General features: G+C 40.4%; 1 protein-coding gene across 4 annotated transcripts in view; it reads right to left on the bottom strand.

The window, feature by feature from the left end:
• Positions 1–26153, bottom strand: part of ELMO1 (engulfment and cell motility 1) — a 302044-nt gene that overhangs the window by 86796 nt on the left and 189095 nt on the right. For all 4 annotated transcript variants that reach the window (XM_030965282.1, XM_030965290.1, XM_030965299.1 and 1 more), the window contains one exon: positions 17582–17718. In XM_030965282.1, the coding sequence (XP_030821142.1) occupies positions 17582–17718 (137 nt within the window). The remainder of the gene's footprint in view (positions 1–17581; positions 17719–26153) is intronic.

The raw sequence follows: 26153 nt of genomic DNA on the forward strand, positions 1-26153 counted from the left end.
AGAGGAAGACTGTTCTGCCACAGTGAACAAATTCGGAGCTGCATAGTTTTTGATACATGCACAAAGAAAAAAAAAAAGAAAATTATTTCTAACCTTGACAGTGGGTACAGCAGACAAACAACCTCAAGTGATGTTTAGGTTTGGCGGCGGTGTCGTATACAATCATAGTTTGTCTTTGGATAGCTATCATATTAAAAAAGCCCTTAAAATACACAAGCCCCCGCAGCTGTCTGCAACCTTTAAGTCTTGCCATTTCAAACACACATTGCAGTCATATAGCATGAGAGGGCACTGAGGAATTTCAAATCAATTATAATAAATCCAGACAGTAGACAGCAGAAGGTTTCACAGTACACATCATCGGATTCAGGATTCCTCACATAGCACTCTTAAATACAAAACTGCAAAAGGCTCAGAAACCACCTTGTGAGTTTTAAAATTTTCAGTACATTCAGACCATATAAGCACTATCTGCCAAATCTATCACATATTCTTCATCCACTGTCGGGGTTAGGATTTTCCCTGCTCCCTCCTCTGCCCACATTGTTCAAATGCATATCAAAATTTTGTATCAAAACCCTTTGGAACATATCGAGAGCATTTTCAGTCATGTCATTGTAATCTCAGTTCTTTCATTCAATCACTGTCTAGAGTACACATGGCCAGGACAGAACAATTTCACATCACTGCAGCATTTTACCTTCCATCTTTAGCCACTTCTCCAGCTCATGCTTTGCACAGGCTGCCAAACAAGCAGCAGCAGCCAGGTTTATCTTCAATCCAAACAGTCTGAGACTTCCATTTAATGCTTGGTTCTCCATAGGATGGGCACTGTGGAATATACATCGTACTAACACTGTTGAAACAAATTATGCCCCTTAGGTTCTCGGTCTTGCCTCTCTTACAGGCATGCATGCTCCCCTTCCATCTTATTCATTAGTACACTGTGGTTTTCTTCTTCTGGACAATGGTAGTTAAATCTCTACTCAATCACATGAAATGGCAACAGAATTATTTCTTCAGCTTTTCTGATTTTAACAAAACCAAAGTGCAATAGGATGGACAAAATAAAGGAAAAAGTCATCTGTCTCAGTTATCTGAACTCAGTCTGATGCTGCCATGGCTCACTGTTTAAATAATGATGCATGAGTTTTTTAATATGTTAATTACACAAATAGGTACTTAGGAACTACTTAAACAGAGGATTATTTACCCCATTGACTAGAGAAACCCATGTGTCAGCACATCTGCTGCACAGGAAGATTAAATCTGTTCACACAAAACTCATGCTCTCCCTTGCTAATGGAGAAGAGATTAGTAGTGTGAGACCTGAAGCAGGGGCTTTGGGTTTTATCCAACAGACCCTTAAGACTGTGTACACTGGATGATGCTAGCAATCATCTCTGGATTTCTAAAAACCCAGTATTTACTTGACTAGGCATCCTGGAAAAAGAAATGAGATTTTTACTGAAAAGAGTTTTCTATGTGTGTGTTTTAATTTTAAAAGCTTCTGCTGTATGTCATTTAAGAGTACCAATCAGACACCCAGCAGCTTTAAGAGTATTGCTGTGACTGCACCTTTAAGGCCAGACTGACAATGCTAGTTGATGATGTTTAGAAAGAGTATACTGAAAACAACTCAATTACAGAGTTATCTTTGCCTTGGTTCACCTTCCCAGCTGCTGCTGAAGGATCTTCAGACTATTATTTTAATAGCTGGTGATGAGAGCCAATCCATGTTTTCCACATCCCCTTAGCACTGCTTTTGCATTCCAGGCTTGCATGGAAGGGTAAGTGTCAGAAGGCTCTGGTGGTGCAGAAAGGGATTGCCAAGACTGCAGCTAATGTGAAGAACAGAAAACACGAGTCCAGTTTCCAGGTCCAGCAAGCACACAACAAATTTTCCTGAGAAGAACGTGTTCTGTCTGCTTCCACCTCATGCAGGAATGAAAGTCAAATGAATGCTCACATAAGCTGACTGAACAGTTAGGGCTGTTTACCATGGAGCTATTGCAAGTGTGCACTTAGCTTCAGCTAGAAAGGGCAATATCCTCCATCCACATCCTCATAAGGTAATTCGGAGCACACAAAATGAGCTACTGATGCTTCTATTCTGTGTCAGCCTCTGGCAGCAGGCATCTGTTCCTGAGGATTTCAACATCTCCCTGAGCTGGGCTTTGCAAACATCCCCTTCTCAGAGACACTAACAGCCACTTTTTTAATCCCTGTACATGGAAATGTGCAGCCAAATATACATACCCCAAACACGTGTCGCATGCACAACAGAAGCGTGCCCACACACGCCCATTCACAGCCAAATGTAGTATAAATAACCTTGCTATATAAATAGCCTTGCTTAAATGAAGTCTCTTGCTTAAATAAAGCTGGCATAAATACTCCTTCTTTATGCTGCCTGTTTCATCTCATGTTTAAGTCTGGAAAGTGGCAACTCTGTTGGAATGACCAGAGAAACTCCACTCAAAGTCAACGGATAAAAAGGACGGGTGAGCTCAGCATCATGATATCACTGGTGAAGATTTCGTGAAAAGAATAAAAGGCAGGCAACTTCCTTTTTCATGTGTCTCTGATGTCAAGACAGATAAATATTAGTAAGTCAGGCAATAAGGTATTGCAAACAATCAGAGGAGATCCTTAAGCACTGAAGCAGCAGCCCCCACAAAACTGAAGTTATAAAAATTAACCTTTCATTCTCTGTTTAAAAAAAGTGAGGAAAAAAAAAATATTAGAAAAGGGAAAGTAACTTCTTCCCCTTTCTCAGCATCTTTAGAAGGACACCAGATGACTGTCCATACTGCTCACTATGCCCATGTCTGTATTCATCAATATGGTTTTATGGACATTTTGTGTCTTATCCTTTTCAAAACATTTCAAGAAGCTGTTAAGACTGCTTTCTCTGAAGATGGGTGGGAAGGACCGGCTGTCAGAAAGGACTCTCTGAACCTCCCTGCAGCAACCCTGCTTCACATTCAGCCCACACACCAGGCCCAGCTCTATCAGCATTCTGGCTCACTTTGTCAGGGGCTGTTGCATCTGCTCAGAACTTCCTTCCCGCTAATGAGCCTCTCTCTAATTGATCTTCAGAGTACATATTTCTCCAGACTCGATCATCCCTGAGCTAAAGATGCTGTCAATACTGCTAACTGGCAATTGCCATCACAGAGACAAGTCCCACCTTGTACTGCCTTCGCTGAACCCTCTGCTCTTTGCACGTGGTAGGTGGAATGATTGACTTCATCCTCCAAGTCAAGATACAAATTCATAAAGGTCAAGCAATGCAGGGGCAGTTGCAACAGTGGGCACAAACTCCAAGTTTTCCTCGCTCTTCTTTACCCAGCCTCTGAAACACAAACATATCTACAGTGCTAAGCCAGTAGTATTTCTACCTGTTACATTACTGCTTTGTTCAGGGTTGGACCACTTTCATTCCATTAATGCTTTCCTTTAAAAACATTTCAGAATTGGTTTTAAAAAAAATATAAATAGATGTTTAAAAATATTTCAGTCTTCCTTAATCATGCAGGGATATATTTTCAAAGCCGTATGCCAGGAGTATTCCACGTGACTCCCATTCATGTTAAAATTAGAGTCACCAGAATAAACCCCATATGCTGCTTTGAAAAGGTACTGCAATGTGTCCAAGGAAAATTTTTGCAGCTTAATGTTGCTTGTACAATTTTTTTGTCTGCTTTTCTTCTTTTGATTTATAAATAGATTTTTAACATCCTTTTTTTTTTTTAAATAACACTTTGTACTATCTGGAAAAACAGTGAGAAGGGATTTGCTGGTTTTCTTGGTTTCTCTGCAGCTGTTTTATTTTAAAATTATGAGTTTAATCAAAATAGCTTTGCTTTGTAGGATGCAATGCTTTTGGAAGCTTTTTTATAACTCTTTTTTTAATACTGCCACTGTGGACAACGTTTCTACCTGAGCCACAGCCTGCAGTGAGATCTGGCTGCCTTCCACACCTGAGCTGTTGTCCTTTCAAGTGGTGCTCAACATTTCTGTGTTAGCCAGAAACTAATTTTCACATCTGGACAGCAGGGAACTTTTTTCCAGAAAGGCCAAGGCATAGTCTCTCCTTGGCAATAGGAGCACTGCTGCTTTGTGCTGGAGCCAGGCACCACGAACATACAGGTTTCTATATTCAAGGTCCTGTTGTACCTTCTGCCCAATACGGAGCATCTGTAACACCTGTGGCAGCCACAGAAGCTCACCCCCACAAAGCCAGCTGCAATGCTGGGCTAACTATGGGCACAGTGTGCCCTGGTTTGCCTTGGCAAACGTTGCCAACTCTGTGCTCACATATGCACATACTGGTAAATAATGGTGGATTATTAAATTTGTCATTTATGACTGCGTTCTTTCTGGTCATTTCAGCAGAGGGAAAAAATATCTCTGGCAGCTCTGGTTCTCTCATAATTGCTCTCAAATTTTTACTGCTTCTAACTGTGCATGAGAGGTTGTGCACAAAAAGACTGTGAATGCCATCTCTTCAGTTTATCCTCATCCTTCTTGTTACGGTCTCAAATTGCCAAGCATTTTCACTTCAGCCATTGACACCAAAGGTGCAGCAAACACTGCATCTAACCACTTAATTACTTTAACCTTTAAAGGATGTAAACAAAGGGTAAATATTTTGCTTTAATGTGGAAGATGCTTCCACCATAGAGGGAAAAAAAAACCCGTCTCCTTGCTAACAGAATTGTGTATCATACAAAAAAAAAAATCAAGATATAATTGTCCTGTCACCAAAGCACTGACAAGTGAGGTGTGGGCTAAGTTCCCATCTCTACCACTAACTTTTCAGGCAACATGCAGGAAGACATAATTTATACATCCTTGTTATCCTACAAAAATCACTTGACATCACCCTTCTGCTCTCCTTTTTTACCCTTTGTATATTCTGTCCATTTAAATGGTGTTCTCCTTTTGGTCATAAATCTGTGCTTAAAAGAAAAACCTGAAACTTCCTGGGATGGTGAAATGACAGCTTGCACCTGAAGCTAGAACCTGTAAACAATGGAACTTTAGCAAAAGCAAGGTTTTGGTACAAGATAAGCACTTATAAAACAAAACAAAACAAAACCCCAACAGCCAGCCACAAACAGCAATACACTAGCAGCCAAACATGGCTCTGCAACTTCTACACACATTGCCTGCTTTAAGTATTAGGGTTCAAATGAGCTAACGAGTTACTGTGGTTACAGAAGTTACCATGTCAGCTGTGCTGTAGTATAGCCAGTGGTAACCATTTAGTAAAACATACTTTTGTAAATGTTGGCAAGAAAATTTTGAAGAAATGCTTTCAACATCACATTTCTGAAGGGGCTTGAATGCCCCTGAGTAGTAACAGCTCAGCTGTCAAAGCCAAGACAAGTTAAAACTGCTTTAAAGGAATCACCACAGTTAATGGGGAAAGCCTGACTTCTTAAAGGGGCCACAGAATCCATCGCAATGATCTTTTATGCTTTATTTAACATTAGGAAAAATTTATGAGCTTGGCTGATGCTCCATCTGAATTTGTTTCAATGATGATCAATGACATGAATTACCACTTCTTCCTATTTGGATAAGATATCCTACTGCATGAGAAAGTAGTTTTTACCCATAAAACTCCAAAATATTTCAGGTAGCTAGACCGTTCTAGGCATTGAGTTCTGCAGACACAGCAAAGCTAATTTCATACTTAAGTCAGGTGCCTCAGGGCAATTCTGGGCAAGTTTTGTTTTTCTCCTGGGATAAAGATTTTATAATCTCTCCATGCAATTGGTTCAAGAGCTGCACCAGTATCAGTAGTTGGGAGTGTTTTATCCTTACATCCTAACAGTTTTCTTCATTGCGACTTCTATTCTCTTCTTTCTCTGTGTACTTCTGAGAAGGGCGTGCATCTTCTCTTCATCCTTCTTGTTCTAACAATGGCAGAAGGTACAACTGGATCCACCCTGGATCCAGCCTTTTCCAGGATGAACAAACCTGGTTCCTTCACATTCCTTTTGAACGCCACATGCTCCATCCTCCTTAATCATCCTGGTAGCCTTTTGCTGGACTAGCTCTATTTCATCAGTTTCTCCCCATTTCTAAGGCACAAAACTGGACACAATCTTCCAGTTGCTGCCTCATAAAGGCCAAGCTGGGGGAAATAATCCCTTCCTCTGCCGTGCTGACTGTGCTTTAGCTAATGCAACCCAGTGTGCAGTTAGTCCACACCACACAAGGGTGCACTGGTGATTCATGGTACTCATCAGCCCAGAGACCATCCTACAAGCAAGTACCTACAGTGATATTTGTAAAACATGAAATTTGCCTTTCTGAGTCCACAATTTGCTTTGCCAGTCACCCATCCTCAGCTTTTAGTATCAGAGAAAATATCTGCAGAAATTAATATCAAAACCCTGGCCACCATAAAAATCAATACAAGATACTGAAGTGTTACTCTAGTACTAAAATCAAGAAGCGTAGAGAAGGAAATTAGAACCATCAAACTCTTTCAAATTATAATAACTAAAGCAAATTGAGCAGCTATGAAACATCCTGTTCTCTGGAGCTTAAAAGCATCAAGGCAATAAAACACCCTTAACCCATGCAAAGGTAAATAAGTTTTATGGAGATATTTTCTTTCTTTTCTCCTAAAGTAGAACCACCAGTTTAAAGATTTTGCCTGGTACTTGAAAGATTTTACACAGCAAAGGGCCATTCAGGCCGTGTATATAACTGAATCCATTTTCAAGCTGCACACATAAAATACCTTTTACCTGAAGTCCATCTCCCAGATTGGTGGAGACAGTTCTTTTCTCTAAGTAAATTAAACTTTAAAGTGCACCGTGTGCAGAATTAGGCTAGATAAAAGAGTATCTTGTTCTCTGCCATCATTATTAAAATATTGTATTTATACCACTGCTTCTGAGGTAAGACTTTTTTGTCCATATGGATCAATTTTTAGAAAGAAGAAACACATGTGCACGTTTAATTTTGACTTTACAATTTTAACAGTGGCCTTCAGAATTCTACCACTGCTGAAAATACATAGCTGCCAATAACACCCATCCTGGCTCCAAAAACTGGCTTCCAATATTCTATGAGCTGAAAGGGTCTTTTCTGATGTCTTGACAGACGTGGCTGCCCAAAGCAGTCAGTGAGTGTCTCCAGCTAGAAAGTGAGAAAAGCCATTAACATGCTCATTAAGGCAGGTGGAAGTACTATGAGGCATGCCATTGTTCCAAGGAAAGAGGACAGGTGGAAAGTAAGTCTGGGGGAATAAATCCTATTGGAGATTGGAGTACTGAACACGGAGAAAAGCTAAAGGAACACAGAGAGAAATTCATTAAGATTGCTACATGCAGTCCTAGCTTTCAAAAAAAAATCATGACATATAGGTTTTAAAATAAAGAAGTATCAGTTATATGACAATGACATCAAAAAAGAAAATCACTGGGAAGAAAACAGCCTTTTAACAACTTCCAGATCCCCAGGGAAGGTAACAGTCCTTTAAGAATTTCCAGAACCCTAGCTTACATAAAAATGAGTTTTTGGAAGGAATCTCAGAATCTTGACAGCTATGGGATTACATTCTTTATCTCACACATCTGATTTTACAAAAACAAAGATGTTTCATTTTTCCACTTGGTGGCTTTAGAGATGTTATTTTTACTATGAAAGGCTGGTCAATTGCTTCTGAAGAGGCTGACAATGTAAAAATGATATGATGAGATCTGTGGTTTCCTTTGGGCTCTTGGTTAAGTACAACAAAAGTTCTAGGCAGCATGTACTAGTCAAGCAAAATGGATCGAACTGCAATTTTTAAGCTCTTCCTGCTGAGGTTCTGATCAGTTTCCCTGAGAGAGAAAACTGATGCTTGAAATCTGAAGAAAAGTCTTCAGAGAAAAAATTGCCATAAAATTCAAAGCATGCATGAAAGCTCTTTTTCCAGATACTTCCACAGAAGTCTTTTAGAAGCAGACTTCACATTCTTGATGCAAGGATTGGTTCTTGAGCATTTCAGTTTCATGGCCATGGCACAAGTATCTTCAGCTGACACAGCAAGATCTTTAATCATCTACACAAATGTCTTTTTCAAGGATTCTGATATTTGTTCCTTCACCTCTCCCCGTTGTTTGGGTTGATATACTTGCATGGTATCTAATCTGTCTCCATTTCTGAGCTCAGTTTTTAAGGTAATATTCCTCAGCTTTCATATGCATTACTGGGGGCCTTGCTTCTCTGCTTACCATGACCAACATATAAAGGTAACTTGAGGAACTGGGGTGGAACCTCCCAATAAATTATATTTTAGTCATCAATAAATCCACAAGATTTTTTGCATACTATTCGAATCCACAGTGAAGGCGGGAAAGGACAAAGAAAAAAGAGCCTTACCACTTTCAGAGGCACACACAATACCTTCCATCTCCCAGTAATCTATCTAGCTCTCAGTGGAAATGTGGCAGAACCCAAGTCCACGTGTCTAAGCCTCACTGCCATCCCAAATAACAACTGCCTCTGCTGTAGTCTCAAGGCCAAACGCTCTGTGGGGCAAAACTTAACACTGCCTTCAGAAAGGACATGCTAAACCCCTCACCTTCTCCATCTTCCCTCTCATGCAGCGTCTGGGAATTTGAGGACAGCTCACATTAGCACACCAAGGCCCAGTTTAACCTGTGACCACCTAATAAAGGTAATCTACAGAGAGCCAGCAGAGGCAGGTACCTGTGTTGGACCAGTGTGTATGGTGTGGATGTGGACTGAGGTAGCTGATGTGGGTAAAGGAGAGGAGAGCCCATCTGCACCCACACACCATCCTCTCCCTCCCTCTCACGCTGCCTTCCAGCAGCCCTCCCTCCCATCTGCCTCCATCACAGCCAACCTTAATTTACACTGGTGCATGGGTAGCAGGATCAGCTTGTCAGCTGCTGGCCAGTTACCTCATGTGCTAAAAATAGAGACAGGCAGCAGCAGCCCCTGACTGGCAAACGCCTCTTTAATGGTGACTGACATATTCAATCAAGACAATACCCGAGATGTAAGATGCAAACAATGAAGGACGTTTTTATAAGGACAGACGAGACAAAAACAAATAAGCACCCTGGCTTTGCTTACAAGACACAAATGAAAGATTTCTGCTGCTCTTTTCAACCATGGTGCTATTTAGATTACAATTACTTAAAGCAAACCAACAATAATACAAGCTCTTCTGCTACTCCAAGAGAGGCTATAAAAATCTCATTGTCAGCTGCATCATTCATCACGATAACCTCAATTCAACTGAAACAAAATATCCGAGACATCACCTCTCCCCCCTTCCTTCCCTTTTTTATTTGCCTATAATAAGGTCTATAGTCTGGGGAGCTCTTGGGCTGAATTCCATGCATTGTGATTCACAAAATGAAAATCTGGTATTATATGCCCACTGACATTCACATCAGCAGCAATTCATGCAGCAAAAAGCCATATGCCATGCACCTCTGATTTAACTGTACTACAAAAACACATCCTAGAAAGAATAAATAAAAATACAGAGACAAGAGTGGTTCCTGGGATCTGATTATTATCCACACTTTTAGACAGGAATGACAGGGGCAATATCAGAAAATATGCTGTTTTGGTGACAGTTCCAGTTAGGTTATATCATTTCCCTTCACCACTAACACACTCTACATGCAACTGAGGCATTTTTTTTCCAGTGCAAAAGGTTTCTGTCGAGTAGAAAAAGAGCGGTTAGCACAGATAACCTACACTCAGTGTTTCTCCTCTGGTTATTGGGCTTTCCACTCAGTCATCTTTTTGAAGGCTGAGAAAGTTTATTGGTTTGATCAGCACCCACTGAGATGAAAATGAAGAGTGCTTTGAAAGTATGAAGTACCAGCAGCTTTAAAAATTGTCATCTCCAGGGTGTTATACAGACCTGCATGTATTCTACAGTAACACACAGACTTCACTAGAAATCTGGGGGATAAAATCCCCTCTGCCAACAATGGCTAGGTTTTCCACAAATACGAGATTCCACTGCTGAAACCAACAGAGTCTTTCATCATTAGGGAAAGGACAAGACAAGCTGTTGGTCAAGGAATGCATTACACTAAAATACTCTTTTCTTGTTTAAAAATAACAGATGTTTTGTTGAGACGTCCTTCCCTTCCCTTGATTTTTTGGCTTGAAGAATCCATCTCTTTGTTGGTGCACCCATCCAGGCATATAAATGGGCAGAAATCAAGCTTGAAACTTATTTTCCTTTTAAGGCTATGCCCTCCATGAAATCATTGCATATCTGGTCACTGGAGAAGGACTGTTCATCTGTAACTAGATATGACCCTATTACTAAAGACTTCCAAAGCCTTGTGGCAAAGACAAAAAATAGTAAAGACACTGTTTTAAATGAAAAATGTCTTTGAACTAGAAAAATAGTTCATGAGCTACAAAGTGCAGAAAAAGGGCAAGTTAACTGCTTCATTATGCAGTCTAAGTACTTAATTTCACAAATTAGTTTTTTAAATGTATTTGCATTCTTGACAATGCTAGTTCAGACTGAAAACTTTTCAGAAGGAAGCAACCATCTAGATTTAAAAATGTGATACTGTTGTTCAATTATTTTGAGCTTGACAGCCCTGATGTTTTGGGGTATGAATACTTAAATCTGATTTTTACAGACTGATGCCTCAGTAAATGGAAAGATGCCTCTTCAGCATCTTAAACACCCCTTGTCAGGTTCCTGCAGCCAGGAGCAGCAGATGAGTGCTATGGGACACATTTGGAGAACTGACAGGTGGAGATAAATGCACAGAGATGGAGAAGACTAAGCAAAGCCATTCCTAAGCGAGCAGCTGATGAAGGCATACATTTGGAATATCTAGGCCACAAAAAGCATAGAGGGAACACTGACCAAATGCTAGGGAAAGGTCTTAAACAGGCTCTCTCTGCATCACATTCCATTGCACTGTTTAAAAAGACCATTCTGAAGGAATAGGTTATTGATGGAATAGACTTGACAATTTTTCTGCGCCCAAATTATGCTTTCTAAAAGATTCCTATTATATTTGAAGGGAGTAATTTCTTCAATTAAAAAGTCTCATTTGCTCTGTAATCTATGCAGCAGACTTGCAAAATGTTAATTGCCACAATTTTTTTATAAATTCATGCATTTCACAAATAATGATACAATATATTTATAGCAATTATCTTTTTCTAATAAAAGTTAATAAAGTGCTATTGGCCTCAGGTGTGAAAATGTGGGATTTAATTTGTGCTAATCTGCCCCAGCCTGGGGAATACTGAATTCATTCTATGTGAGAATAATTTATTTGCAATATCCCTGAGTGATATAAACAAAGCATTCTCAAGGGAAGGTGCAATAAAGCTAACAGAGAGGTGCAATCATTGCACTAGCCTGGCATTTCCCAACAGTAAAATCCAAACAGAACAGCCTTCCAAAGCTTCTCCCAAAAGAAGTTAAATTCATCTGCTTCAGACCCATAAGAAAACAATAATGCTTTGGAGAGCATCTGTGAAGAGCTATTTACCATCCCTCTCCTTCCTTCTTTCATTGCATTGAAAAGGAGGCGACAAACAGGTTTAAAGACTGACCAAAGGATTTTACTTTCAAGTTTGTCTGAATTATTTTTCTCTTGTTTGAGGTAATGCTTCTTTCCTTTTCTGAAGCCACCATTTGCAATCCTTCTCCAAGCCTCCCTGTGCAGCTGAGTGGGGGAAAGAGAAGCACAGAGAGAGGAAAGCACCCCTTTGGGGCTGGAGCTGCTACTGCATCTGTGGCAGGGTGATGGAGGAGGCTGGAGCAAGTGGCCAGACATCCTGGTTCTGATTTTGACCCTGCAGCTGCTTCACTACCAAGGCATTTCAGCTCTGAGTGCCTTTGCCTCCTTCCTGCTAAGTCTGGTTTATCAAGACTTGGCCAAGGCTGCAAGGAGCAGAAAAGTGCAGAATGTTGTTAGTGCCACTAGAGGGGATCACTTGAGCATGCTGGGGACCTGCTGCTCCCACTGGAGTGAGGCAAAGCCCTGTCACTTCCATGTCAGGCACAGAGCTGCCGTGGCAAGGACTAGCATTAGGACCACAAGGCGGCAGACAGGGGGGCATTTTGGACAGGAGCTATGCAGAGTCTGCTCCTTGAGTCTCCCCAGTTTTCAGCGGACCCAGCAAAGCTGTGACAACTCCTCACATTGTTGCTCTGACCCTTTCAAAATGACCCCCTAGGCCTTTGCTTCCTTGTGGGTAACTCACAGTACCTGATGGTGGGTTTGGCTCACCACATTTTCACACAAACCACCTCTCACACAAGTTTGCTTCTTAAGAGCCTGTCCTTGAACACTTAGTCATATTTTGAACCCAGCCTTCCCCAATTATTCATCCCTACAGCTGCCAAAAACACAACAGCACCAGAGAAGCTGAGAAATCTGTGGCATGGCATTTCCAAACCTCCACCGAAGAAGGAAATGGTATTTTTCATTTTTATGTTACGCCTGGTTACCTTTTCTGTTATCTTGTCAGTGAGCAAGGAAAAATGTTTGCAGAGCCTGAGCACGAGCCATAAACATCTTTTGTGGTTATCAAATGCCTCTGTGTTTAGTTTGCTATTTAATTACAGGACTCACGTAGGGCATTTATTGTTTGCATCTGTTGCCGCTGTGAACAATGTCTACTCCTCTGATCTCCACAAAGGCAGTTTGTTATGTGCATGCCTGTCAGTGACATTTTTTATCATCTTGCTGAGCAGACCCCCCTGCTGCAAGGGGATCCTGTGCTGCAGCTTGGTGTGTCCCTGAAATAGCCAGATACCACAAGGGCAATTCCTTAGCAGGTTGCCACTGTGAAATGGATACTAGCTGAATGCTGAAACCAGTTTTTTGAGGTTTCAGAGAATATTTTATAAATCACAAAGTATTTTCTTCTTCTTCTTCTTCTATATTATGCGAGATTATTACATATTCTTATTAAAAAATACATTTCCACAAAACATTTAAAAATCATGTTCTATACTGTGATGATTTCAAACACATGTCCAGAGGGCAAATTAACTAGATCTCTAAGTAACAAGAAAAATGCATTGGCAGCATCATTACCCAACCTTGTCCCACTTTCCTATTCCTCAAACCTGTAATTTCAGTGAATACAGTGGATTTTGTTTTCAAGCACCTTATATCACAGTACTTACGATTTTTTTTTCAGTTTTGGTTCCTCCAATTTAACTTTAGCCACACTGGAATGATAATCTGCATCTTGTTGTGAGTAGTCATTTTTTTCATCTAAAACCCAACAACTACACTAATACTAATAAAATCAGCCACATTGTGCCCATTCTCTGTAATGCAGCTTCAACACCCTGCTAGCCAAGTAAAAAAAATTGTCTTTTTCCTTCCACACTGGGACTGGAAGCAGTTATTTTTACCTTTAATCTGCTTTTTTTAAGATGGTACAACACAAGGTACAGAATTTGCAAATTGGTTATTCTGTTCTGCAGGTTTAATAAGACAAGTTATGGCTGCAATTAAAATAATCCATTTGCTCACCCTTCCTCCTATTAGCATGTGAACTTCAAACCTACAAAAAGCAGCTGACTGAAATCTCTGAAAAAAAAAGAGTTAAGAGGATAATCTTGTCCCCTATACAATGTCCTACTTGCTGTCTCCTTGTATTCCAAGAAACAATATGTGTATTTTACAAGAAGACCACTAAAGAGATATCAATCACAGTGTAAATCCACATTAGGGCAATCCAGGTGCATTTACTAAAGGACACCTAGTGGGGATCAACAAAAACTTTTCCTTTGGGAGTATGCTTTCATTTGGCCCCATGGAAGGAATTTTACTGTCCAGCAGGTACTTTGAATTCCCCCTACCACTGTGTTAAAAAGAAACCATAAATCTCAAAGCAGTTAAAGTATTTCTCAGTCTGTGTGGCAGCAGAGTCTGATTACCCTGGCAGAGTGTAGGGCGGTCCCTACGAGATGGAAATCTGACTGATGGGCACCTATTTAAATGGGCAGGCTGCTGATGAAGGTTTCTAGATGCTGGATGTGAGATAACTCAGGCCAGCTTTCTTACAGTCAGCACTGACTCCAAAAATCAATACACAACACTTTCTTCTGCTTTAATAAAACATGTAGAAGTATGTAAAGCTTGGAGATTATATTTTCAAAGCCATAAACCACGCTGCCTGTTTTCAAATGACTTTGGAGAAACTTGCAAAGTGTCCTTTGATCATCTGTAGGCTCAAATAAAAACAAAAAGGTTTCAAATGGAATTGTTGCCACTTGCATGTCTATCTATACAACTGCATCTTAATTTCTCTAGGAAACTCCCAAAACATGAATTATGCATGTCTTAAGATGTTACAAAGGCATAATATAAGCTTAGCTGCCTGTCTGAATTATTCTATTCAGATGTCTACTAGTGCATAGAGAGACTGAAAAAAAGGTTTTAGGTCTGACAGTGTCATAATATCAACATAGACATCAAAGGACTTTTTCTCATGCAAGAGTTGACAAAACGTGTGTCTTTTAATGAATAAGAATTGGGTAAAGCATGAGATCATAAATGTCTCACTAAAATACCATAAAATTCTTCCAACTGTGAGCAAAGAGCTGGTTTAATTATTTTTGAAACTTTAAAAATGAACTCACCTATGTGGAATCTCCACACCATAAATTGAAGAACCACGATGGCACGGTATGCCATTTTGTCATCAAAAGAAAGTCTTAGTATGTGGCTTAAAGAACCCTTGAGAGCAGGCACTAAAACCTGAGGGGAAATTCAATCACCTTGCCTCTTTTAGTGCCTGTCATTCCCCAATTCAAAGAGGAGGAAATAATTCTCTGTATGTGCACACAGACCTCCTACAGACCCTCAACGTACAAGTTACTGTGATTAATCAAAAGTTTGAAATTAAACTATAACGCTCCTTTTTTTCAATTATGATTAAACATCAAAGCAAGCAGTCTAGATTTTTTAGCAGAATGTCCAGGTCTCAAGAGTTACAAATCAATATACTGAGAGTGTCTAATTTCATTTTAGAGGTTTTAAGGAATGAAGGGATGGAGAAAGGAATAAAACAAATGATCCCATCAGGCAGGGGGATAGTAAACCATAACAAAGTGGTGTTTCATACACTACCATGACAATCAAGTTATTGAAACTGAAAAACAGTAACACAAAGAGAAGATGGAAGATTTTATCTTTTTTTTTCATACAAGTAAATTACTGCATCTTGTGAGGTCTGGAATCTTCCAGTTCACTTCTGAGAGGACAGACTGAATCCTCCCTGGGCCCATGTGGCCCTGCCTGCCAAATTTTCAAAAGTGACTACACAGAAATGGGCACCTTTAGCACGCAGGGAAGATACAGGACACTAACATGCTGTGATCACCAAAGCCTCTTGCCAGGTAAGGATGAAAAATGGAGGTGTTTAGTTTGGTAAAGCCATTGGCTGCACTGGCTGCTGTCACCCACCAAGCAGATGGGTAAACCTTGGGTACCACCATGTAACGTGTCAGCCCCCGCAAGCCCTCCAGTGCTTCACAAGCCCACACAAGAGCACAGTTTGCTGCACTCACAGATCCCTTCAGATGTTTATCAGCTGAGTAATTCACATCACCACCACATGTCATTTGAAGTGGATAAGAGCACAAAAATTTCCTTATGACTCTAAGAAAGGATTTAGATAAGTAAAACATAATTAGAGAAGTGTTAGAAATTAGAGACTCAAGAGCTTAGCATTCCCTTCCCTTTACAGAAACAGTTACGAAATCAAGAGTGATTTCTGCCGGCAGAGATCCTGGGTTCAGGATCATGCAGAACAGTGCCACCACCAGACACAAACCCTGGTAAGCCCAGTGGCAAATGTTTCAGGTTTGCCCCACAGAGTTCAGAATTGCCCATGTCCACAATGACACATGTGGTAAGACACAGTGCCAATATTACTGACCCTGACAGAACTGACAGGTGAAGTCACAGGACTATCAGCAACAGAAAACACAAGTGGCAAACTAGTCACATCAGAGAAAAAACTCCCTGATCTCCTATGAACGTCTGCAACGATGCCTAACACCGCAAAGTAAATTTCTTTGTTTTCCTTTTAGGGTGACCTAGGCTGGTGCCAGAAATGGAACAATTCTTTATCTGAATTCCCTAGGATTGCTAATAATTTTTTAACTCAAGTTGTGGGAAATTATGTAGACAAATCCTTCTTCTACTGAGGTAGAAGGCCTGTAAGTAATAGGCAGCTGTTAACACATTTAGTTCAAACAACCACATTTTATGAATTAGTCTTTATAAAGTTGCTTTTTAAGCTCTTGATTTTAGCAACTCTATATGATTCAGTGAATTATCTTGCTACTATTCCTTCTGTGTTCCTGGATCATTAGGGAGGAGAAGCATGTCAGAAATTCCATGTAAGAACAAAGCTCTAGGTCATCTGACTGCAACAGTGTGGATATTGGACTTCCTTTCTCTCTTTAGCCAGGGCTCTGCTAGTGCTGCCAACTAACTTGCCTGAAAGAACTCAACAAAGGTTATTCCTCACTGTGACCTAAAAATCCACCTTCATTCTGAAGTAGAAAATGGACATTGGGACCACTTCAATAACAGACAGTTCCAATTAAAAGTCAGGCATGACCATTCCTACTGGCTCTAACATAACATTTGAGTCTGGTGACTTCAGAGCACTTGTAAGGCACATTCTGACAGAGCACATCTTAGTCTCACTTTTTCATTCCCAACCAACAGTTCTAAAACCAACATCTCCCAGGGAGAGGCCCAAGATCCAGTCAGAGGATCCCAATAAAGATAAGCATGACAGCTGGCCATAAAAGCATGAGTTTGCCATTCTTAGAAAATACCAGAGATACTGCTCAGCCTCATGGTAAATTGGGTAAAAATTGGATGTCTAGGGACCACTGAGACAGACCTGTTCTTTATTGCTCTTCTGAGCATCAGAAGATTGGCTGAAGCTTCCAGAATTCTTACTGAGGAGCTTTTTGGTTGAATTTTTATTTCACTGGTTTTGACGGGGTTTTTTTGGTTTGCTTGTTTTGGTTTGGGGTTTACGGGGTTTTGTTTGTTTGTTATTTTTGGTTTTGTTTCGGTTGGTTGGGTTGGGGTTTTTTGGTTTTGTTTTAGCAGGCTAAACTGCACAGCACTCTGTCATTATTGTGTCCATTCTTGAATATTTTATCAGTTTAGTGCTCGCATGAAATGAAAGGGATGCACAGAATTATCACTGCAGTACTCTTTCTGCATTATTTACAACCTTGGAGGCTGCAGCACTTCAGCGTAATATTGCTAACATAAAAAGGCAGAATTTCCCCTCAAGCCAGGATTTTAGGCTTGTAGTCTGCAGTGCAACATGACTGAAAAAGGTCTGTGAACCTCCTTACATCTCCCATCTTCTATCCATAACTTTCTAAATGCTGGCATCCTGATGTGCAAAGCATCCAAAGAGATAAATCTCTAGGCTTTCAGCAGAATGGGAATTAGGAAATCCCTGTGCCTCTAGGGAAGAATATATGGTGTTGTTTCACCATTCTGTCCAGTTATTCCCACCCCACCCTTTTTCTTGCCTTGTTAAAGTCCTCTGAAGTTGCCCTCATTTCCTTCCATGTCTTGTTCAAAAGCTGAATGCAGATACAGAAGAACTCCTCAAACGATCTGTCATGGGTGAAGAACATGGGGTGGAAATCGTTGCAGGTCTCACTGGCTAAAAACAGAAAAACAAGGGGGGGTGGAATAAAACATGTACAGGCAGGAGCTTCAGAAAATAAATGTAAAATACAATCAACCATGAAATTTAGAAAGTAGCGTATTTGAGTGAAATCCCAGTTCTTGGAGCAAAGGATGTCAAAACATTACTATGAAAAGCCAGCCTTGGTCTACAGTCTTAAAGACAACAAAACGCAACATAGACCCTTGTCTTTAGGAGACTGACAGCAAGAAAAGGGAGCAACTACCTGCTTGCCTAAATATTCTCTCAACGTTTGTCATTTGTGCCAAGTTTTGTAGCTCACTCTGGGACAGAGAGATAAAGAAAAGAGGCTCATCAAAAGAAGAGCTCTCCCCACTGTTATAACAGCATGGTCCATCTTGCCTGCTGAGAACCAAACACCAGGGCCCATCACTCACAAAACAGGATTAGATCAATGTACACACTGAAATGTGAAGCTCTGCTGACACAGCAGATGATCTACCATATTGCACAGAGGTAACAAGAAAAATGTTGACAGATGTAGAGATGAGAATATAACTGATTAAATTTGTTCTTTCAAAATAACCAGAATCAAAAGCAATGGATCTTCTATAATCTATACCTTATCTGAGACAAACCTAATAAAAACCAAAGAAACAAAATCAAAAACCAATCCCCAAACATCCTTATTTTTAATCAAATACTGGCTTTAAGGAAGTAAAAAAATGAAAGAGCACTGTAGTGTTGATCCCAAAATGGAAAAGCAGGAGTGTGCTGTGATTCTCCTTGAGCAAAAAATTATTTTTCAAAAACTAAGGACTGAAGCAATGCTGACCTCTGGACACATCTGAGCAACCTGAGTACAGAAGGGCCTTTCTTTAGACAAGGACTGAACAGAATCTTTAAGCTCTGCCATGACTTGCAGGGCCACTTCAGTAGGTTCCATATCTATGTTTTTAAAAAGGCAAAGAAAAAAGTCAAGCTGAATAAACTTTCTCCATATACCTAGTCCCCAGATCTCTCAGCTTCACCTTTCCCCCCTTTTTGAGTGCTCCTTTAACTTTTCCAGCAGTCACTCATATGCTTAAACAGCATCATCTTTCCTTACTTCCCGATCAAACAGCCACTACTTAGGCAAACTTCCTCCTGTGCAAGAACAGCAAAATTATCAAGCACTGGGATAAATCACATTTTCCCAGGGCTGAATCACTGTCTGACACCCGCTTTCTCTCACTGGAACTGGACAAATTAGAATTAAGACTCTGTCCAGCAGTATATGAATGGCTCAGGCTGGCCGACTCTCTGCACCAGCTGCAGACACTTGGTCTTGGTACCTCTTCTAGCCACAAAACTCCCCTTTCAGTGTGTCCAGTTACTCTGCTGTAGGAACATGAATTGTGTGCAGAATCACCTGAACCCTCAAAAAAAAAAAAGGTTTCTGATCTTTCCTAGCATGCAGTATTCCAATTAGAAAGCAAAACTGAGGATTAATTTTAACATCAGATTTACTAAGATCTAATCAATCCTTCAGTTACATGGCAAAGATGGGAGTTAAATTTGGAGCACAGGTTTAATTTTAATCAAGTAAACTCCATTTACTTCAAAGGACTTGCAGCCAAGGGGGAATTAGTCAAAGCAGGGACCTATATTTATGAGGAACAACTCAATCCCTTCAGATTGAGAACAAAATGCCTCAGGCGTGCTTTTCAGAGCACCTTCAGCTTCCACTCATTCCACTGGAGCTGCAAGGGCTCAGCACTTCCAATAATCAGACCTTCAGCCTGTAATAATATCAGAGACACAACAAAACAGATTCTCAGAGGGCCTTTGTCTTTAAGTCATGAAATACTATAATGATGAGTAGAAATAAAATAACACCAAGCAGAAGAATGCAGCCAGTACCTTCACTGTATAAATCACAGCACGAAACAAGGCAATAACCCTTGACACGCACTGGCCTCTCTGATCCTCCTCAAAGCCTGAGCTTCTCACTGCTCCTGCTCATAAAAATCAATAAATCAAAATTAATGGAAAGGCTAGGGATTCTCACAAAATTGATCATTGGTTCTAACTCATGCTTCTTATGATAACCAGCCTCTAACTGTATCTACTATGCTGACTGTTCTGCATGCCGAATTAGAGATGCCACCTCTCCCCACCTTATTTCATAAGTAGACAATGGATGGTGGTTTACGCCTTTCAGTTTCAAAATGAAAGAGTAAAAATCACTGTTACTGATATAAACTCAGAAAGCTGGGCCTTTTAGAAGGCAGGATGAATATCTTAAAGCACAAACAAACCCTAGGAATAATTAAAAACCAAATGACAAACAGCTTCGTCAAAATTCCAACTATCATCCAGATAGTAGAGAAAAGAAAGGAATCCAGTCTGCTTCAGCAGTAGCCTTTTATGTGCCTTGAAAATTCTACCCACACTAATACAAAATCATAGAATTCAATGGAAAAATCTTCAGGCTGCAGCTCTAATTAAATCTGTATCTTGCTCTGAGTGTTTAAATATCTAATGAAGGATAACCCTTGTCCCAATACTTTCCTTCTCCTTTTGACAGGTGAGTTGAGGATGAAGGAAAAAGTGATGCTCTTGTTGCTAATGCGTAGAGACCAAAGTAAGACTAATTTACGAACTGCTGTCTTTGCCCACTCTCTCCAGCCCCAAGTCTGCATCTCCAACATCAGAGCACTGCCTCGTCCACTGCCTCTCTCTGAAAAGTGAGCAAATTTAGAGGCTGCTCAGTTTCACTAATTAAAAACTTCTTAAATTTATTTTTTCACTAACTTGCAACTTGACTAGTTCTAAACTGAAACAGAGGTCTAGTCTTGGAAAAATTTGGAGACCTTCTGCATAAGAGCTGTATGCAAAATTCTAGCCCTTAAGCCCAGTACTCTCTAACCATCCTTTTCACAAGCAGGGACAAACCACATTTACAACCACATAAAAACAGCCACAGGGCTACAATGTGGGGACACAAATCATCATGATTATTCACCATCAAGTTTTAATTACGCCTCTGAGAGATCACCTTCGAAAGGCATGCCACAGATGTCTAGCCTACATAAATCAGGTGAAGATCTTGTTGATTTCCTATTCTTGGCACAATTCTTAGAGTTGTAGATCAATATGCCACCTCTCAGGATAAAAGTAGTCCCTCAAATTTCTAGCTGATCTATAGCTGGAGCTTTGAGATAGAAGCTCAGTTCATTTCTCATTAGAAATTGCACTGGCAAAAAAAAAAAAAAAAAAAGCTAATTTGTACCTGGGAGTTTATGCAGTTCCTACAGTGCCTATTTTTAGTGTCTACCCAACACAATTTTGTCTGTCAGTTGTTTCCTAAGTTACAATGAAGACATTCAAGCATCCCAGACTGTTTGAGGAGTAAACAGATTTGACATGTTATGTTGTTCCTCTGTGGATCAGCAGAAAACAACAGGGGAAAAAAATAGAAGAAAAGAGTTGTACCTGCATTTTGTACCCCATCTGTAAACACCTTTTCCCAGAATACAGAATATCATCAGGGTTGAATTTCTCTTAGCTGTGTCAAGAACATCTAGGTATTTGCATATTTTCATAAGCCTGTCTTGAAAGGCCACAGATTGTGTGATGGTGTTTCAATAAGTGTTTTGCTTGAAGTACAGCAGAGATTTAAATTTCAAAGCTGCTGTGGGGAACTGAATATGGACAACAGGGATTTCTCCAGGCAAGACAGACTCCAGGAGAGGACCAGTTCACCAGACAGACAGCAGGCTGCTGTGTCACCTCACTGTTCAAAACACTATGAATAGAAGGCCACTAGCTCAACAGAAACTGGCTGATTGCTGTAAGGGCTCATTATATTTTCCCCTCATGTTAAAAAGTTTAATACGCATCTTCTACATGTGGTTTCCACTTGGAAGGGAAGGAAAAGATAATTACAATTTCTTATCTTAGATTGTTTTGTGGAACACTAGTGAGTAATACAGAGATAAGATCATCATGCCCCCAAAGCTAGAACAGCAGGCAGAGATACAGTGGTACACCTCCAGAGGCAAGGTACTGCCCTTGATCTTGAGAAAACTCTGCTTTCTCTCTGACTCTGCTAAACTGCTGTGTTGATACCACTCATCCTCCACTGTGTCTTTAAAATGGCATGTGGTCATTCTGACCTCTCTTGTGAAGTTCTTGAACTCAAGAGATGAAAAAGAGATGATTGTACTGGTATGAAAGCCATATCTATCATGAAGGGAATGTTTGAAATTGAACCACCCAATCCATTATTTACAAAATCCATTCACAATGCTATGAGGGATCAAGATGAGGTGAGTTAAACAGTCATTTTTCTGTAAATTTGAGGCTTGGATCCATGAAATTGGCAATGCATATAAAAGACAATCACAAATGAGACACTTCATTCAAGGATGTCAGCTATGTACAATCATTCTACAAAATAGAACTTCAGCAGACCTGATTAAGTAGACAATAAATAAAAGTGATAAGGTTGCTGTGTATTCTCAAATCTCTAAAAAGCAGGGAGTCAGCTTAAATCAATCATATTATTCAGTCAGCTATCTAAACACAGTCACCTGGCAAAAATGCTGTCATGCAGAGAGGCAGGCAGACACCTATGGTGAGGAGCCAGTCTCTGTGCCAGGGGTGGTACTAACAGCTCCTGTGCATCCTGAAACTCATCAAGAAAAGCATCCTGAAATTGCATCAGAACAATTTTGAGGTGAGGGCAGCAGTGATGTAGAATCCGGAGGGGCAGGTTTGCAAAGTCCCAGGGAGAGAGGGGCTCAAAGACATCTCCCTGTCTTAAAGGTACCTGGGAGTCATGTGATTCAATCTTCAAAGAGAGCCGTGCTTTCTCTTCCTGAGCTGCTGCTTAATTCAGTGTGAGTCATTTATCCCTTCAGTTGTTTTCCCGAATTTCACAGAATGGAGTTGATAACATCTCATCAGAGAGGAGGCGGGTGGAAAGAACCATTGCACTTTCAGAAGTGCAGCAAGAGTCACAAATGAAGAGGGTGCCATACGGACCTTGGAAATATCATCTCCACTTGGCATGGCCTCCTCTGGGATTAGTATTTGCCAGTAAGAGAAGGACCAAAGAGCAACTAATTCTCACTAGCTCTCAGGAGGAGGAGCACTGTAATTTCTGCTTCTTCCTGAAGATGCAGTGCAGTAAAAATAACTACTGCCATGACCATTTTTATATCCACAATCAAAAATTCTCTCAGTAATACAAGAACATATAAGAAGAAGAGCACCTAATACTGCAGAAATACAGCGATTGCCAGGTTTTCTATACTGCTGATCCCTGTGGTCTGCCAGCAGTAATTTGACTTTGGCTACCCTTCTGGCACATGATAAGGAAACAGTGTAATTTAAAGCAAGGAAGGCCACCAGCAGTGCCAGTGCAGTAATGAAGTAGTAATATTGCTGCCAATTGTGTAATTTTCTTTCCTAGGGAACAGTTCTTTTTAGAAGGCTCAACTGGTATTAGAACAAAAGCCACCAAAATTGCCTAGCAACACCGGGCTACAAGAGAGCTTCAACATTTTACCTTACCTGATCACATATTTAGTCAGAATAGAAACTATAAGAAATCGCTAAGCATGCAGCAAAACCCATCAACTCAAACTCCGGAGAATATAAGACAATACCGAGTCTCTGAGCCTGTGAGATCCATAATGGTGCTATGGAGGGAAACTAGAAATAAAAGCACATATAAAAGGCATCCTACATCTGCAAGTTTCTCAAGGCTGAGAATAAATTTTAATATGCAATGAAAAACAAGGATTCCATGAAACTTCAGGACTAGGATGTTCATGGCATATGTAGCCCCAAGCTCTTCAGTAACTTCCCCAGATTTGCTTTAAAGGTGACTTGCAGCTTTGTCAGAAAAGTATATCCTCTCCCCAGTACATCATTAAATAAAGGAGCCACTCTAAAAATCCACCTCTTCCACTGTCCCAAATAAAAATTGTGAAAGAAGAACCCTGACTACTGTAGCACAACTCAATAAAGCCCTGCACTCATCACTACCAACAGGTCCAGCAGTCCGGAGGTGGCAATAAGTAGGCATCAGAGTTACTCTGCCGCATCCAGTGGTGATGGTGAACTGAAAGAAACCAGTGAAGACAGTGGTGTCTGCACAGGCAGGCTGACTTTGTAACAATAACCCCCTGTGCAGCTCACAGTAAATAGATATCATTGTATCTCTCCTGCTTAGACCAGACCTGAAGGCTGAACACTGTAGTTTGGAAATGCAAACATTTCCAAACTGAAAGCCAAAGTACAAAGAGAGTTTTTTTAAAAAGGGCTTTTATATGCAATTAGGAAATGAGAAATATTACAAAGATCATCATGCTGGTAAGAGTTCCCCATCTCGTTCAAGAGCAGCCTATTTTTGTTTGTGACAAAACAGGTGCCAATTATAAATAAATCTGAACTGCCTCTACAATCTGTCACAGTACACTGCTGGGCAACAGGAAAGTTCTCTGCTTCCCTCTTGATTTCTCCAGTACTTCCAGTCCTAAAAAAGCAGTAATCAATAACAATAAGAAAATGTAGTTTTAAAACTTGACGGATAAATTGGAGTATCATTTTCAGAAGTGAGGGAGCACTTCATGTGAATTAGTCATGCACTTCAAGGAGAAAACTCCTTGAGAGTGGAAATTGCATGAAAAAAACAAGAGCTTTAATTCATCATACCAAAAAACCCCAAAATTATTCCTTTGGGAAGAAGGGAAGAAAAGGACATAGGTCCACAAGCACATATCTCCAATTATGCTCTGGCATATTTATAGTATCCCAGAACAACAATATAGAATCATAGAATTATCTGCATTGGAAAAGACCTTCAAGAATATAAGAATGCTAGTTGATTAACATGAGAAATTTCCTTGGGGCCTATGAATTCTTTATGGTCACTTCTAGCAAACATATAGAAAAGAGGGAAGTAGACATATTAAGAAAAATCTGTAGAAGGTTGTTATGTTATTACCAAATAAACATATTACACAAAATTTTCTTACTGCTTCTCTGTCGGGTTCCTGACAACTTGCAAAACACAGAGGGTAATGATGGCCACATGAAAGATTAAAAATACCAATTAAACCACCATATAAAAAAGCATTTCTCACAATTTCTACTTGAAGTCCAACAGACACAGGTAGTGGCACTGACAGAAGGCCGGCTAAGCTCAGACCTATGAAGGCAAGCACCTTCTCACATCTGTTCCATGTTGATACCCTGCTCCTTTACCTGTTGCACCCTTTCTCTCATAAGCCTTCAATGAAAGTAGACAATCTCATCTCCAGACAAATCAGGAAGAATGCCAGCGGCAATGGGGGAGGAAGATATGCAGCATTTATAAAGAAGAGTGTACAAGCAATCACTCTGTGCAAACACCCTTTTTAGCCTAAAGTACCCATTGGCAAGGTTTATGGCTAAATGCTACATTTTGGCACATTTTCTAATAACTGCTGCAGCACCTCAGACACAGAACTCTGAGGGTCAGAGGCTCCTGGGTGCAGAAGAAGCAGACATTTGCTCTGCCCCTGCTCGTGCATCTCCTTGATGTCACCTCCCACAAGCACTGCAATGAGAAACTGCCTTCCATGGCAGAATTGCTGACTTTTCATGTAGTGCTCTGAGTGGTTTAGAGAGCACCAGCTTATTGCTTCTCCTCCTGAAGGGATTCTTGCTAAAAAGGAAACGCTTACCTCTAATTACTCGTCTTTATTAGGAAGTTACACAGACTGTATTACAGGTTATAACTCCTGCCTCTTCAAAGACCTTCAGTGAGATACTTCATCCAGAATATACTCTGGTTACCATTTGAAATACAGACCATGCTGTTTTGATTCACAAGAGAGGAGGAACTGTCAGTGAAAATTAATTCTGCTTTAAGTAGGCTGGCTAAGGCTCCATCTGTAAGCAAAACTTAAAGGAACCTATGAAAACCTGCATGAAAAATACCTCAAACCATAACCTGGGAAGTCTATGGGTATTTCCCTGCTCCTGGACATGGATCTCCTCATTAAAATCAGATCTTTAAAGCCATACTGCAAAGAAACTATGTAGTCCTTGTGCAAGACACCTAGAGTAAACTACATATTTTTGGGGGGTATTTTGGTCTTCCAAGTCAGCAAAAGCAGGACAACTACAAGGAGAAAAACCAAATGAAACAATGGAGAAGCCAACAAACCAACAGTCAAGTCAGGAAGGAAGATAATCTTTTTTTCCTGATACGAAGGCATTCTTCTATTAGAAAAAAAGGTTATGCAGACCTGGCACAAACCATCTGTACTCACCATCAGAGGGGTCTGTATACGAGATGCCTGTTCTGTTGCATTTTTATGACAGGCTGTTAGGCTGCCTTCAGTGCCCCCTGTCTGATATCAGCTGTCTGATACCATGGTGTGGTATCAGACAGCTGGCTGCCTGACACC

The sequence above is a fragment of the Camarhynchus parvulus genome, chromosome 2 (assembly GCF_901933205.1).
Source record: "Camarhynchus parvulus chromosome 2, STF_HiC, whole genome shotgun sequence".
Classification (NCBI taxonomy): domain Eukaryota; kingdom Metazoa; phylum Chordata; class Aves; order Passeriformes; family Thraupidae; genus Camarhynchus; species Camarhynchus parvulus.